General features: G+C 40.8%; 1 protein-coding gene and 1 pseudogene across 2 annotated transcripts in view; both read right to left on the bottom strand.

Moving 5' to 3' along the window:
* LOC120929398 (ATP-dependent 6-phosphofructokinase, muscle type) overlaps positions 1–17,375 on the bottom strand; it is a 150,017-nt gene that overhangs the window by 111,315 nt on the left and 21,327 nt on the right. For both annotated transcript variants that reach the window (XM_040340800.1, XM_040340801.1), the window contains exons 2-3: positions 15,781–15,834; positions 12,233–12,328 (exon numbers count right to left, since the gene is read on the bottom strand). In XM_040340800.1, the coding sequence (XP_040196734.1) occupies positions 12,233–12,328; positions 15,781–15,834 (150 nt within the window). The remainder of the gene's footprint in view (positions 1–12,232; positions 12,329–15,780; positions 15,835–17,375) is intronic.
* Positions 11,021–11,151, bottom strand: LOC120929947 (annotated as a pseudogene).

Here is a 17,375-nt window from a genome sequence, read left to right as displayed (position 1 = left end):
TGTTAGTCAAACTCCCTCCTTGAGGTTACTTGCTCAGCGTCATGCTGCTTAGTCGCTCAGACTGTTACCTGCAGCCTTAGACTCCCAGAGACCGCCTGTCTCTCTCTCTCGTGGAGCCGTCTCCACCTGAAAGCCCTCCCGGCTCCTACACCAGGCCACCCGCCTGTAGGGTGGAGCTGTCCCAAGTGTGAGGCCTGAACTGTCTTCCTGAGTGCAATATAAACCCAGCCCACAGGTGTGAAATCAGTATTCCTGCCAAAATCAGGTATACATTGCTCACATGCACCTGTGACACAGGGTCACATCTCCACAGTACATGTAGACATTTAGCTACCAATTTAAACAAATTACTCCCCCTTTAGCAAACCTCCTGCCCCAGAAGTGACAAAAGAATCTGAATCACTACAAGATGACCTGCTTAAATTTTTCATCTATTTTATTCATATACTTACATAAAAACTAAAATATATATTTCTATTTTATGCACATTTAGTGATAGTGAAAATGTGTAGGTCACTTTCTTATTCTAGTACTAGCCTGCAGGGAAACATTATCTGTTCAAGGACAGGGCACTGGTGATCCCAGATAACAGCTGCCATGAAGTACAGCACTAGACAAAACAACGTCTTGAACCTTCCTATCGGTTTGGAAAGCAAGAACTTAACATGATTCCCTGCCCAGAAATCATCATGGTGCATGTTCTATATATTGAGAAATTAAGGCACTCGGCATAAATGCCATAGATATGGGATTATCCAATGCAATCTGTCACTATACTGCCTACTTCTAGAATGCATCCATTGGTAATTGATCAAGGTCACTCATTCTGGTGATGTGCCCCTGTATAGGTCTCTTAATAACCCCCTTTGATTTAATCCATCTTCCGGAGAGCTGTATAAAAATTGGAAGGAGGAGCTGTAAGAGCCCATTTAGGGATAAAATACGCTCATCAGTTATACTTAGAAGGGGAGTTTCATTTTGGGAGTCCTAGAACCTGGCTTTTTAAATATATACAGCTACACCACGCTGCAATAGCTCAGTTGGGGGGGGGGGGGCTGTACAGCTAAAAAAACTCAAAACTGGAAGCTGCTTTGTTGGATCCAGATCATGTTAAAATGGTCTCTAAGTATTATATGGTATTGGATCCTGGTAATTCTGATCTGGTTGAGAAGGCTAGGGCTTCTTGATCTGCCATTGCACTGTAGCGATCAGATGAACATTGGAGTAAGGTGCTTTCCATGTATCCACAGTTATTGCCTCAACTGATAGGATGATTCAATTGAGATACATACATCAGACCTGCACGTCTTTTCCATTAGGCATAAGAGGCACACTGTGTCATGAATGTCAATTGGGTGAGGAAACCTTTCACATGGTGTGGAAATGTTTTATAGTGCGGCGTCTCTGGTCCTAAATTACAGAGTTTATAGTCAATACTTTTAGCTTTCCAAATATATGTAACCCCCTTTTAGGCCTATTGGGAGCTATTGAGAATGAGGATTTGAATGTGGCTACAAAATAATTTCTTTGATTTCTCTTTTTCTATGCTCGTAAACTTATTGCTAGAAGATGCATTTTATGGAGAAACCTCAACTAAAATAAAATGGTTATTGCACTTTACAGAATGGCATGAGGCCCGTGGGTCTCCAAAAAATGTAGGAAGGTGTGGTTCCGCTGGATAGATTCTACAGAAACTCTGGAGGATGAATCTGAGGTTTACAGTAGGTGAACAAGGGATGTAGTCATGGAGGGAATATGGATTATTGGTTGGGCAATTGGACTGGGGGATCTTGTACACTCTGAGGGACTGATGTGTTTTTTTCCTCTACAAAACAGTTTTTTATGTGCGATTTCTGTTAAATAAGTTGTATTATTCTTCTGGGTTTCAGCATACATCTAAACTTTCTTTTATTTGAAAAAAAAATTATTACTGGATTAGGTGGGAATCAGATGGTCCGTGCATGTCATTTTGAATCTGGCTGTTGTTACTTACCGTTTTGCATATTGTGTACCCATTTTTGGATAACTTGTGGTCCATTTGTACACATTTTTATGGACCAAATCTGAGATGTTTGTTTCTGTCATGATTTATACTATCTAATATCTAGTAACAATTAAAAAATGTTTGGGAAAAAAAAAAGAAAAAAGGAAGAGGGGTTCGTCACTTATTGTTCAAAAAAAGCCATCTGTCTCCTAAAATGGAACTAAACCTATCGATTTAACAGTTTCATAAAACAGTTATCGTATATACTCGAGTATAAGCCGACCCGAATATAAGCCGAGGCACCCAATTTTACCACTAAAAAACTGGGAAAACATATTGACTCGAGTATAAGCCTAGGGTGTCCATCTGCATGCCTCACTGTGTCCATGTGCAAGCCTCACTGTGTCCATGCCTTACTGTGCCCATGCCTCACTGTGCCAATGACTAGACTGACGTTTAACATGGTAGTCTATGGAAGGGGTGCCCGGCTTTGAAAAAAAAAAAACGTAGGTCCCCCAGACAACAAGGTGTGGTATGTGGATTGCGCTCCCCTGGTGGCTCATCTATCGCCACCTACTTCTAGGCAATGATTTTATTTATTAGCCCCCAATACATATCACCTCCATTTGATAATAGACCAAATAACTATAAATGTGTATATATATGTGCCCAGTGCTTATATACAAATGCTCTTCTCAGAAAAATTGTAAAAACACAGGAAAACACAAAACCACAAGAAAAACTTGCATATATCCGCTTATAAAATAGTGCTCATATAGAATATAAGTGCCCCTATGTCAAATACAAAGGATCACTGCCTCAAAAAACAAACAAGTATTATAATAGAGATCTATATGTATAAAAAAAAAAAGAATATAGTGGAAAAAATATATATATGTGACAATTAGATAGAGGATTCCTAAATTGGTCCTCTGCTCATTAAAGTCCCAAAATAATAATCTGGTGCTTGTATAAATGCTTCTCCCATGAGGTGTTATAACACAACGAAATGTCACCACTTCTGTGATATTCCCGTCACCGCTTAAAATGGCCACTCACCAGATCTCATTCAATAAATGCCTTTGGTTCATTCCCAGGATAAACACTCCTCTTACACATCTTTTCACCAATTACCAGATACCTTGGATGTACTAGTGTGGTCTCTTTCCCTCCTATAATAGCTCATAAAAAAAGAGGAGTGCCCCTCATGGTGTAGTACGTAAAATAAATGTATTGGTTGCTTAAAAACAAATAGGTATTACACTCACATTTGGTTGTGCCCGTATGCCGGCACCAAGCTTCTCCAGCCAGTGTATGCAAAACAATTGAAAGGTAAGAGCCATTCCTCTCGAGTTCCCCCTGCGTCTATCTCACGATCAGCGCGTGGTTCCGTAGGTATCAGCAGCCTCTACGCGTTTCGCAAAGTATATTGCGTCCTCAGGAACAAACTTTGCACACTTGTGGGGCTACATGTGTGCCAAGTTTGGGGTTCAGGGGACTTACGGCTGGCCGGTACCGGGTCCCCAAATCCGGGATATCAGGCGCAAAAAGGTGACTCGAGTATAAGCTGAGGGGGGCATTTTCAGCACAAAAAAATGTGCTGCAAAACTCAGCTTATACTCGAGTATATACAGTACATTTGCTTGGGCTCATAACCAAACTGTCAAACTATCAAATGGGTGGTGCCATAACTGATCACAAATGCAGCACCATGGCAGTTGCAGATCAAACAGAGGCCAAGATGGCAGCTTCCTTTGATGAGAAGAATAGGAAGCTTTAGTTCCGTTTGAACTTCCACTCAAACTGGCTTTAGTGTGTGTAGGTTTGTGTCACTGTGTAATGGCCCATAAACACGATCTGAATATCGTACGTAAAATGTCGTCCGAGGAAAAATCGTACGATAATCGGATCGTTAGTACAGAGCTTTCGAGGGCTGATCATGACGACAGTTCATTCGATATTATTTTATCGGACCATACGATTTTTGTTTAGTCAGTACAGTGGTCATCCGAAAATACAATACAAATACATTACAACACATGACATCACTTTTTCGTGACTTTAATAATCTAATTTCTACTTGCGACTATTAAGCGAAAAAAGTTGTACGATATTCGGATCATGTGTACGGGGCATTAGTGTATGTGATATATGTTACAATATTGAGATCAGATAAACAACTTCTAATAATATCCCTGTCAAGGCATCTAGGCAAATGACAATTGTCTCCAGATATTGAGATTTTCATAGAGCAAAGATCACAAGCAGGTCTCAAGCTCTTCATAAAATACAACTTTATTAGAATGTACGTGGCAAGTAATGACTATATGGCCATGGCTGTTCATGTATTCCTCTTGTGATTTTCCTATGTCTGAAAAGCAGTTAATCTGTGTAACAATGTATGAGACATGTATTTCTACAACAGCAGATGATCCACTGGTTGTCCAACAAGGGTCAATTATTTTGGAAAACGAACAAAATCCGATTGGCTTAAACTTGGCCATTCAGGAGTAGAAATTTGTTCAAAAATGTTTGTTTTTAGAATGTTTGTTCAATGTTCTAAATAATTGACATTTGTTTTCAACTGATGTGGTGAGAAAATTCGAAGGATAGGGATGGGAAATTTTTCTCAAAGGAATTTGTATATTTTAATATTTTTTATTGAAAAAGATCAGATAATGTGGATGGATGTATTTTAGCCACCCAGTACCTAAGTACTAGGGTAGACATGTCTTATAATTAGCTTCAATTAGGATTGTATTCATGGAAACTTTAGATAAAGCATAAGAAATGTCTTGCCACTCAGTAAAATCAAAGGGTAAGATTCATATCCCCTTCCCAGTGATTCATATAAGGAAGCTTTGAATTTGAAACAGTGAGGGAGGCATACACCGCAGATACCCATCCCTTCAAAAGGCCCCTTGCTTGGCAAGATAGTTAAAAATATGTGAGTGTAAGGGGCCCAACTACGATATTAAGTTTAGATCTGACAAAAGATGCAATTTGGTTATATCTAAAAATTTCACTAGGTGGCATCTGTAGCGTATCTGTAAAGTACTTTAAGGAATATACGGTAATTGGTCCCCATTAAAGCGGATGTCCGCTGAAAAAAAAATATTAAAAGTCAGAAGCTACAAATACTGCAGCTGCTTTTAATATCGGCACACTTATCTGTCCTGGAGTCCAGCACCGTCCGCAGCAGAGGACAAACTATTGCTCGTCACTCTGCTGCCCCCCCCCCCCCGCCATCCTCGGTGAGGGAACCAGGAAGTGAAGCGCTCCGGCTTCACTGCTCGGTTCCCTATGGCGCATGCGCGAGTCGCGCTGCGCCTGCTGATTGGCTCCCGCTGTGCTCTGAATGAATGAATGAATGAAAAACTTATATAGCGCGGCACATGCGAACTGAATCGCCTCTGGGCGCTTGTTGTTAGTGTCTCATGCCTTTCAGAAAAGCAGGGTTTTGATCTGCCTTCTGAAAGACAGGTGGTTTTGCTCCAACCGAATGCTGGTTGGTAAAGCATTCCAAAGCCTGGGGCCCTGGAAAGCAAACCTTCTTTCTCCTTTGGACTTGTATTTGGTTATAGGAACCTTGACCAGATTTTGGTCGGTGGAACGCAGAATGCGGCTGCAATTGTGCGGTTTGATCTTGTCGCATAGATATCTAGGAGCCTTCCCATGGATGCACTTATGTGTCAGGCAGAGTGCTTTGAATGCAATTCTGTCTTTCACTGGCAGCCAGTGAAGGGATCTCAGTGAAGGTGAGATTGATTCCCAAGATTTTTTCCCAGTCACCAGTCTAGCGGCCGTATTCTGTACGACTTGGAGACGAGCGATTTGGTACTTGGGTAGCCCGAGGTAAAGGGCATTTGCATAGTCCAGTCTGGAATTCACGATAGATCCCACCACGACTGCTAAGTCTTCTTTGGGAATAAATGGAATCAGTCTGCGTAGTAGGCGCATCAAATGGTGCGCCCCGCTGACTACTGACCCTATTTGTGCGTCCATTGTCATGAAGGTGTCAAACGTGACTCCCAGACTTTTGACTTTGGAGCTAGGGGCGATGATTTGTCCCAGAATGGGAGATGGTGTCCAGTTTGTTGTCGGTGATTTCTTCCGACTGGCATCGAAGATAAAGAGTTCTGTTTTAGCACTATTGAGTTTGAGATAACTCTTAGTCATCCAGTTTTCTATTGAAGAGAGACAATTCTCTAAACTTAGATGATGATCCTTTTTGTGGCAGATGCGAAAATACAACTGCGTGTCGTCTGCATAAGAGTGATAAAGTAGTTCATGGCTACTGATAATATCAAAGAGAGGACGAAGATAGATATTAAACAGCACTGGTGATAAGGGGGATCCTTGGGGGACCCCACATGACACCGTGCGTTTTTCTGACGTGAAGGATCCCAGTTTCACTGTTTGTGATCGGTTTCCTAGAAAAGAGGAGAACCATGGTAAGGCATCTTCTGAGACTCCGGCGACTTCTGTTAGTCGTCTCAGTAGCAATCCATGGTCTACTGTGTCAAAAGCAGCGCTTAGGTCCAGCAGAACCAGGTGTTCCCAGAACACAACGGGGGGGGGGGGGATGGGAGGTGACGTCCTGCCCACAGTCTGTGGCCGGAAGTGGGTGCAAATACCTGTCTTTAGACAGGTATCTGCACCCCCTCCCCCCTGAAAGGTTCAAATGTGACACGGGAGGGGGGAGGGATCCGATCAGCGGGAGTTCCACTTTAGGGTGGAGCTCCGCTTTAAGATAATCACCAATCCTTTGCAACCCTTTGTTGAGCTACCACTGGAACGATTCAGGTGCCAGCCCAGGTGGAAACTCTAGGTTGTATAAAAGAGGGGCTAATGGTGTATGCAGGGGTGATAGAGATTTGCAGTGACACACTCTGTTTATGATGGCTAATGAGTGTGATAAGGTGGGACCTAATATAGGAGGGCATAAAATGGCTAGGAAGTCACAGTAGCGATCCTATGGCAAAGGGACAACAGAAGAATGCCTCAATGGAGACCTAAAGAGGTGTAGATCCTTTAGCAGTAGTAGTAGAGGCGATTCAGTTTGCATGTGCCGCGCTATATACGTTTTTCATTCATTCATTCAGTATAAGCGAGTTGGGCAATTTGAGCAGCTTGAAAATAGGCTTGTAGATTGGGAAGACCAAGCTTACCTCATTGTTTTGATGCATATAATGTCAGTTTATTCATTCAAGGTTTTCTGTTACCCCATATAAAATAGAAAACCTCAGCTTGCAGATACTGAAGGCTCCTCTCGAGACTGCTATTGGTTATGTTCTATAGTAGTAAAGTATCCTGGGTAAAAACATAATTTTTTATTATCTTGGTTTGGCAGAATCAATTCTAAGAATAATTTGCGCAATTAATAAGGTCTTCTCAACGTCTTTTGAAAAGCGGGGGATAATTGGCCCTATAAAGAGTTTCAATAGAGGATGTTAACTGAATCCCTAAATATGGAAGGGAGTGTTGCACCCACTGAAAATTATAAGTAAAAATGATAAGCAGCTGTTATCTGAGAGTTCAGGGAAAGGCCAGAAAGTTACGAAAATTAATCCAGTAGAGATAGTAAATTAGGCAAAGTGACTTGAGGATTAGTAATATACATAAGGACATCATCGGCAAAAAATATGCATTTATATGTTCTTGTTCAGCACCGCAGACACCATGAATGTTGGGGTGGGAGTAAATCTCCATAGCTAGGGGCTCAAATGGTAATGCAAAAAGTAAAAGAGAGAGGGGCCAGACCTGTCTCATACTGCGTCGAATAGGAAATTATGATGATTTATATTTATGAGTGCTTGAGCCAAGGGAGTGCTATATAAAGTTTTTATTAAAGAGAGAAACGTAGAGCTGAACGCAAAGGTCTCTAAGGTGGTAAATAGGTAATACCAATTTAAGCCATCAAAAGCCTTATGGAGATCTAACGAGAGAAGCATAGGTTCCCGAGTAAGAGGAGCATTCCAATTTGCACGTACCACGGAGATCAGTGTTATGGACCTACAAATCTGATCTAATGTTTGGCATCCAGTAAAAAATTCTGACTGATCTTTATGGATATACTGTGCCAAAAAAGTATTAAGACTTAAGGCCAAAAGTTTTGTAAGAGTTTTTAAATCACAGTTAATTAACAAAATTGGTTGGCAATTTAGAATGCAATTTAGAATGCAATTATTTAGAATGTCAGTAGAATCTTTATTAGGTTTGAGAATAACACTTATATAGGTCTTATTTTTGTCCAGAGGAACCACTCCACCATCCCAGTTAAATAAAAGAGCCATATATGAGATCAGCTGTTCAGAAAACGTTTTAGAATAATTATTAGGAAGACCATTAAGGCCTGGTGACTTATGCAACGATAGCATCTTAATGGTATGATTAATCGGTAAAAGGCTGGTCCATGAGCTCCCTTTGAGCTTCCTAAATAGATAGGAGAGGAAGGTTCCCCAAGAAATTTTTAATAGACGAAGGGGCAGAATCTAGGTGTTGACCATATAGATCAGCATAAAAATTGTGACATTTTTGAAGATTTTTTGGGGGATCCTGAGATATATGGCCCCCCGAAAGTCTAATTTTGGGGAGAGACAAATAAGAGTGTCTAGGGGTGAGTTGATGTGTCAATAGAGATCCCACGCCAAGTAAAAAATTTATAATTTGTCCACTGTAATTGCTTTTCTGTTTTTGTAGCAAGATAAATGTTAAGTTCCAAGTGTGCTTGTTCAAGTTTGGTTAACAAATCGGAGGACGGGGAGTTTGTATATTTGGTGGCTAGAGCTTCTTATTAACTTATTTATAGCAAATGTCAATTAATCACAGGATTTTTTAAGTCTGGAGGACAACTGGATAAAAAACCCTCTAACAGAGGCCTTGTGCAAAACCCAATTCATTGCAGGAAGAAGAGATTATTTTAGCAAAGCGCAATTTAGGTAAGAGTCCTGAGAGAAGAAATACAAAGTCAATTTGAGAATAAATGTTATGAGCTCTAAAAAAATGCGAGCAATCTCTCAAGGTGGGATTAGCACTCCACTAAGCATCAAAAAAGTTCCTAGTAATATAGCAATTAAGCAAATTTACGACTTTGTTTAGTGGGGGATCGAAGCGCAACAGCATGTGATTTATCAAATACGTGGTATAAGGCTATGTTAGAAACACCTGTTAATATGACATCCCCCTCAAATTTAGGTGCTAAGGACTGAAGCAAAGAGCAAAAAAAGGCTATTGGTTTGCATTAGGAGCATAGTAAACCAAGAAAGTCACCAAGTTCTCTCCCAGATGTCCCTTCACAAAAAGATAGCGCCCCTTCTTATCTATAAGAACTTTAGTTTCAATAAACGAAAGTCATCTAGATAGACAAAGTGCTACTCCCTTTTTTTTCTGAGGCATTTGGAAAAAGTAGGAAAATCTTTGTGTATATATCGGGAGTTCAAACAAATGAATTTGTAACAGTGAGTGTGGTTTTTATTCAGTAAAATCTGTTCACTCCAAAATCAAGGGTTAAAAGCAAATGTTTTTTGAAGCATCTTCAAATGACATTCCTCATGCAATCAAATGTATTCATGAGAATAATAATTTGAATGTTCATTTGAATAGTCAACTAGTGTATGGCCAACTTTGTACTGTATGGCACCTACACATGACTGCACTGCGCCCTCCTCATTTGCTCTTTACGTCCTTAAGGGTGAAATCATAGTACAAAATGTTACTTTCATTTATATGCTGTTTTTTTTATCTTTTTAATTTAAAATGTTTTTAACATACTAAAAGGTTTTATTGCATGGATCAGCTAAAATTCACTGTATGCAAGTTAAACTGTCACTATAGCCAGTGTTTTGTATGTAAATGTCAATTATTGAACTGTTTATTTTCTCTTCTTAAAAATGTCCTTGCTTGTGACTGACAGATTTTATGATGGATCATTCAGTCTTTTCAGGTAGGAATAAGATATCAGTTTACAATAAGTAAAGGCTTGGAGTTGTTGCAAAATGATTTTTTTTTCTGTTGAAAAGCCTGTGGCGTGCAAAACACAACCCAAAAACTCCACCCGGTGCAGGGAAAAATGTGCACACACATAAAGAGTGACATCACAAAAAACTGCGACGGGTGCAAACGTCAGTGGTCCTCCGAAAAGGACCCGTCTCTGATCCCCCGGGGCGTTAGGCTCCTGGCAGGGAAAAGAGTAAACTGTGGTCCAAGCAGCCGAAGCCACAAGGACCCATCTTGGTTCAAGCAGCCGAAGCCACAAGGACCCAACATCCTCAGAGGGACTGCCGAAACAGAACCCTCCTCGGTGAGGCTCCCCCGAAGGGAGACCCCATGAGAGCCGGTGAACCTAACCAGAAGGCCGAGTCCACCAACTCCCAAGACTTTCAGAGACCGGCCCGAGGACCAGCACCCTACTCGCCACACATAAAGTGCAAGCACCACACAAAAAGTGACAAACAAAACAACACACGGGGAAAAATAATAAAAGAAAGTGGGGAAAAGGAAGATGGGAAGGTGAGGAAAGTGACCAATGTGAAATACATTGGCCGGCCCTCCGGCCAGGATAAAAATTCCACTGGTCCTAGCCAAAAGGCCCGGCCCAAGCGGCAGGTGTGAAAAGTGTGTTGTGGAGATCAGTGACCGAAAGGTGCCACACGATGAGTGCCCCTCAAACACTCGTGCAATGTATGGCACCCCTGGACTGCCACTCCAGGGGCACAATCTCCACGGGCTTTTCAACGGTCCCTAGCCCCCGGTCCGGACAGGCAGCACCCTTCCCAGCCAGGAAGGTGGGAGAAGAGGTTGGGGAGAGCCTACTGACGCAGACTCTACCCACAACCCCTATCTCTCCCACCTAATCACATTCTGGAAGTACTACCCGCTCCATCCCGGTTAAAGGAGAAGCAAGGGTTCCCTCCAGAACAACTGACTGGGCAGTTACCACCAAATCCAGGCCAACGGCCAGGGACCCGGCCTCTTGGCTTCGACCTCATGCCTCTCTGTCCAAATCAGAAGGCTTCCACCTCCACACCAACAGGCTTAGCGTCCGCCGACTGCCATCCCTTTCCCCCTGCCACAGGGTACCGGGGACAGTCAGCTTAGCACCACCTATTGGCAACTGATAAGAACAGATACTACACTTGATCTTAGCCAAAAGGCCGAGAAGTTGTTGCAAAATGATGCCCAAAAAAAAAAAGAAGAAGATACAACACATTTGAGCAAGCAAGTTAGATAATATCTGCAACCAGCAAGGAGGACATCATTATACTTCTGGCGAGATCCCCCAAACAGCCCAAATATTTTTAGAGGGGTCTACTGCATTGTGCTGGATCGTCATTTCACAAGATTTGTGCTACTCAGCATTCCTCATGATCTCATTGTAGGGTGGTGCCATCATTCCCTACAGTACGAAAGGCAAGTATATTAGCCAACTTTTTTTATCCACAGGGTTTGTTTTTTCTTTTAAGTTTACTGCAGTGATTTCTAATGTGGGAGGGGCCTTAGGTGAATCAGCAGACTTTACTTGTTTTGTTAGTCCCAATTGAAAGTATTGTATACCTGATGTTAAAAACCCAGTTTTATTTAATTATTGTTGCTGTTTGTGTCCTTTTGGGGAGATTTCTCATCTTCAATTCCTGAGGAGTGAGAAAATATCTCCAAAGTTAAGGGAAATCCCTCTCTGAGGCATTAAACATAGGGGAATTTTTCCCCTCTGTTCCTGTCATGGTGACAACTGTAAAATGTTGTATCTCCCATCAATTTCTAAACTTCTCCGCTCTATCTGAAACTGGAAAAAGGTGGTTTTAGAGACACTTTAAATAGCTAATGTGAAAAAAATTATTGTAGGCATCAAAACATTTATGAATGTTAACTGAGTATCCTTTTATCTGTAATAAAATGACAAACATTACATAACTCAACAGAACTGGTATGTCATTAAAGAATCTTTTGGTAGGTTGCATAGTTAGTCTGACACTGGGGCTGAAAAAAATTAAAGACAGCATGACCAAAGATGGCCAGCAGTGACGAGTGATAGAGAAAAGCATCAGAAATCCAGAATCCAAAATAGCTGAATAGATTCTAAGGACTGACAGCTAGCATACTCATTTCTTCCTAGGCAAGTTGTCGTTTTTAGTGTCTTTTTTCTCTTTCGGTGTCTAAAATGTCTAGTCAATTTTTATTTATTATTAATAGTTTGGTAGACAATAGACATCTAAAAGCTATACTTGAGATTAAAAAAAACTGGATTACCTTGTGCATCTCCTCCTGATGTAAGAACTGCAATAGCTTTACCGATTCCCAGAGTTTGGGCTTCATGGTGCTTATCTTTCCCCAGCATTTCGTTTTCTGTAAGTCAAGACAAAATATTGCATGAAACCAGCTAGGGACACACTGTGTGCCTCTGAGAAGCTCGTGGAGTGAGGTAGAGAGAAGAGCCTGCAGTGTTTTGTAAGTCACACTATCCCCAGCATTACAGGCTTCCCAGAATGACAAGTCAAAATGTCACTACAGGTTACTTTCTATGCCGTGTCAGCCAAACATAATCCTTTATTCACGTGCAGTCCAGTCAACGTCTGCTTAAAACAGGCAATTAAACAAACACAAATATTGGTGCATGCGATATTCATTTCTAATGCTTGGAGGCGAGAGAGGTTATGGTGAATCACATCAACTCAATAACATAACAAACTGGTAGAAATAAAAAATCATCCGAAAAAAACAATAATTTGTCAGTGTCTCTTTAATAAATAAAACATTGACTAAGCTAGTACCCTGCTATGTTATCTAAAGTCAGTCTGAGACATTAATAATATTGTAGCAAGAGGGTCTTGCACCAATCTCAATCAGTAAATCCTGGGTTTATACCACTGTCTGAATTTGTAAGTGAGATTGCATTTTGGTATTTTATTAGGTCAGAACATCTCATCACTGTTCTCCAAACTGGCATGAAATTGAGCCAAAATAGTCCACAAGCTGAACGAGAGAATACTGTTAATGTATACATCCACAGTAACCAGTGAGGATAGAGGAATCTCCACTACCGGCTAATGAATTAAGGCAGCTACAGCATTCACGGCTGCCTGAATACCTGAATGGCGATTACATTTAATAGTATTTTCTGCCTGGTTCAGTGGATTTTTAAATCAACTTTTGCTGAACTGAGTGGTGCTGACAGGGCCACCCACAGTTAGAATTTTGTCTGATTCCTGCTAAATCAGTCAAAATCCCAGTTATCAATGGCCAGCTTAAAGAGGAACTTCAGGCCCCTTTCAATAGTCCGATGCATGTGCCGAAAGTCTCTGCCCGGCCATCGGAACTTGGCAGAGACCCGCGATGCATCTATGCTGAGTTGTGCTCATGCATGCACAGGAAAAGAGGTCCTGGACATCCTTCACTATGGCGTGTTTGCACATGGAAAACCGCAAATTCACAGATGTTCCCAAAGGTCAGCACATCTGCACAGGTGTTTGTAACGTCATTCTAGCCTAGGTGAAAAAAAATAATAAAAACCCCTAAAAAAAAAAATACAGTTGTGGTAGAGGGAGAAGGCTGGAGCCAGGTATACTGTCTTTTGGTCCACTTTAAGTTCATCTTTTGTTTTTGAAGGTAAAACAATTAGAATTTTTTTTCTTAGGAGCCTGCAAAGCATTGCACCATTAATCAGCAGCCGAAGGGGCTGGAGTATGTTACACGTCACGCCCTAAAAATGGATGTAACATGCTCCAAAAGGCAAACTTCACCTTTAAATGAGGTCTCCATTACTAAACACAGTACCCAGTTAAGTTGTTATTCATATGACAAGAATGAAGATTAAAATCGCTTTAACAAAGACAAAGCAGCAATAAAATGAAATAAAGTATTTGCAGGGAGGGGTGTGACGGGACCATCTAGCACCCCACTTGGGTGCTTCCATCAAGACATAGCTTCATCCAGTCTGGAGCCAGGAGTCAGGTATTATAGCAGCATATTATACCCAAGATACTAGGTGGCACTAGCTCCAGCACAAACTGGGCCCCACATCATCCACTCCGGCTAACTGTTGGGGAGGGAGGCCGGCATCCACCACTCCCAGACTGTGGGCACCTAATCGGGGTGCCAAACAGTTTCGTTGCAAGGGGGAAGGCTAAAAACAAACAAATGGATAGGTATCTAAAGCTGGCCATACATGGTTCGATTCTGAGTCAGCCAAACTTTGAGCCATTAGTGGACCTGCTAACACCACCTGGCTCAACAAACTTTGGCTAAGAAATCAAAAGGAGCTGAAAAAAAAAAAAAGTCTAAAACAGTGACAAAGTGACAACCAATCAGCTGTAGTCATTGTTCAAGTATTCTAAGAGCCACAAATCCTTGCTGTCAGAATACAATAGCCAGAAGGGGAGATTTATCCATTCACACTGTTTTATTTCATTTATCAGTTACAGGTACTTATATAATGCTGTCAATTTAGCTATACTGTAGATTTCTCTCGTTCAGCAAATCTTGCTAAGATTTGTCAAAAGATACTTTTACCTCTGCCTCTTAGGCTGCATTCACATTGTAACGCCGCGTATGCGGCGTATTTTGCCGCGATTTGTTTAACTTTTTTTTTTTACAAATTATTTCCATTGCCGTCTATGCCCGAACGCCAATGCCGCCTGAAAAAAAGGGTTCCGGGACTTGTTTTCAGGTGTTCGGAGTTTCGGCGTGAGATGTGAACCATCTCTCATAGCCTAAGGCTGCATTCACACCTAGGCGACAAAACGCCTGAAGCGCGACGCTCGATACGCTGGAGGGGCGAATTTCCATTGCTGTCTATGAGATGGTTCACATCTCACGCCGAAACGCCGTACGCCTGCCGCCTGAAAACAAGTCCCGGACCCTTTTTTTCAGGCGGCATTGGCATTCGGGCATAGACAGCAATGGAAATAATTTGTGAAAAAAAAAAAAAAGTCAAACAAATCGCGGGAAAAATACGCTGCATACGCGGCGTTACAATGTGAATGCAGCCCTATGCTTATCTCAAATTGGCATCAGCAATTATTATTTATTACATACTCTATACAAACATGCACCTGCTGGTGTGAGTGGTGTAGGTGCAATCCGGTGTGTTTTAGCAACGCATCACACTCTACCTTTTTTTTCTAACTTTAATGAAATGACACAAAATGACATTACATTCAAGCGGTTGTAAACTTTTATTTTTTTCAAATAAAAAAAGATGATTTACTTAACTGTTCTGTGCAATGGTTTTGTACAGAGCAGACCCTTAACTTCTGTTCTGAGGAGCCCCCATAGCAAGCTGGCTACTGTGGAGGCACTTCTGCAAGCGCACTTACAAGCCGTGCCGTTTGCGTGCTTAGACACACACAGTGCGGCTCGGTCCTGTCCCCTGCTCCCTCCATCAGAGCCTCCTGTGAATACAGGAAGAAGGGGGAAGAGCTGCTGCAGATGGGACAGCGCTGGATTGAGAGAAGACTAAGTTTAAGGGGGAGCTGGCATTGAAAGCATTGAAAAGACAATATGTCCTACCTTTTTCAGCACACACCCACTCAGTGCATTGGTGTGAACTGAACGAACATAAGGCAAAATGTCCGTCTATGCCCTATGCGTATGGTGCAAATGGGTCTTCAGATGTTAACTTTTTGAAAACATTGACAAAACATGAACACATATTGCTTCTAACAACCATAAGCAAGCAATCATAAAAGCTAATTACCAATAAACAAATATTTTTTGTATAACGAGATACAACAACCATGCGTTTACAGTTTTGATGAGTTTTAAATCAAACAATAAGTATAATAAAAAAAATAAGTCACCTTTCTGTAAGTCACTGAAGCTGGCAACAGCAAAGTCCTGCTCTTCCAGGCTATCTGTTAGCAAAAACAAAAATTCTTAGTTAACATGCAATGGAAGGGTTACATAGCAACATTGAATATTCATCTAGGTTAACCGTCATGGTATCACATATAATTAATATTCTGTACTTCTTAAAATGCTCTGTGGGTTAAATATGGGCTGAAACGCAGAGAACACAGAAAATTATCGATAATTCACAAATCTTGGTTGGTTTGAAAAAAAAAAAACAATTCTTGACAGCAAATAGCACTTAGTAAGCTGGTCATGTACAGCAGAAGTTACAGCCAAACATTTTAAACCCTTGACAAATCACTCTGAGCACACTGAATTGTGATGCTTAATAATGAACCTGTTGCTATGTCAATGGTAGCTACAGATATGCCAAGTTCGTACTTCCTTCACTCAGATCCTGAAAGATTTCACCTAAATACATAACTAAATAAAATCCCTAACTTACAGTACGTATTACTATTAGTTCAATATACACATAATACATGATGATATTTTTACAACATGTTGTATCCATTCTAGTCACTGTAAGCTTTATTTGTAATCAAAACTGACAGCTTAAATTAAATAAAAATAAAGTAGAACTCCACTTTAAATTTGTTTCATAGATTTTTAAGAAACTTAAAAACGTATAAATATATAAGTAGAAAAAAATATATAATTTCACTACAGAATCATTTGGACCCATATTAGGTTTTTACCACGATAGATCCACGCTATTCTAGTTCAGCTGTTTAAGTTGGGCCTAGTTACATTTATGTGGTGCGTTAATGTGCATTATGTTGCACATCAACATGTGTGTATTGAGACAGCCCACTGAATTCAATAGGCTGGCAAAACACCAAAAAAAAGGGGCACATCTAAATTTGAAATGCAACACACTATGGTGTGTTGTGGCATGGTGCAACGCATGTGCGTTACCTTGATGTGTTGGGGTGTCATTCAAAATGAATGACACTACAATGCAAGTAATGTGTGTTAGCTCACTGTGGAGATGCTATTGGGCCATAAGCTCCTGGTTCCTCCTTGTGTGTTTTCTGTATGTTTCATGAAAGGGTTTGCTAATGAGATGCCGACACCGGCATTATAATGTCACTGATCTCCTTCAAGATTCTTCTTAGCAATATAAAGAGAACATGTTAGAAAAGCAGAAATATCAGCTTATAGCAGAGCCTTAATGGTCACAGCAGGACTAGCACATGAAGAGGTCCCTTCACAGATATCAGGCAGGAGGTAAAAAATTTATCTAATCTAAAATGAAAACAAAATGTTTTTTTCTGCACATTCTCTTTGCAAACTCATTTGGAGATGTTGTTTACAATATTATTTGACATCATAACTAAACCTAGTTATTAATGACCAGCACTTTCCTGCAAAGAGAATCTAAATTGTATCATATTACTCACAATTTAAGGATTCTCAAGCATGTTTTTACATTTTACAGAGAGAGAAAGAACTTTCAATAAAAGGCATGCATTGTTTTCTTCACGTATGTTATATGTAGTTCTGCTGCTTAAAAAAAAGAGCTCTGGCCAAACGCATGGAT

This window comes from Rana temporaria, chromosome 2, assembly GCF_905171775.1.
Source record: "Rana temporaria chromosome 2, aRanTem1.1, whole genome shotgun sequence".
Classification (NCBI taxonomy): Eukaryota; Metazoa; Chordata; class Amphibia; order Anura; family Ranidae; genus Rana; species Rana temporaria.
The sequence above is the reverse complement of the archived record's forward strand: the minus strand, read 5'-3'. Positions and strand labels throughout refer to the sequence as shown.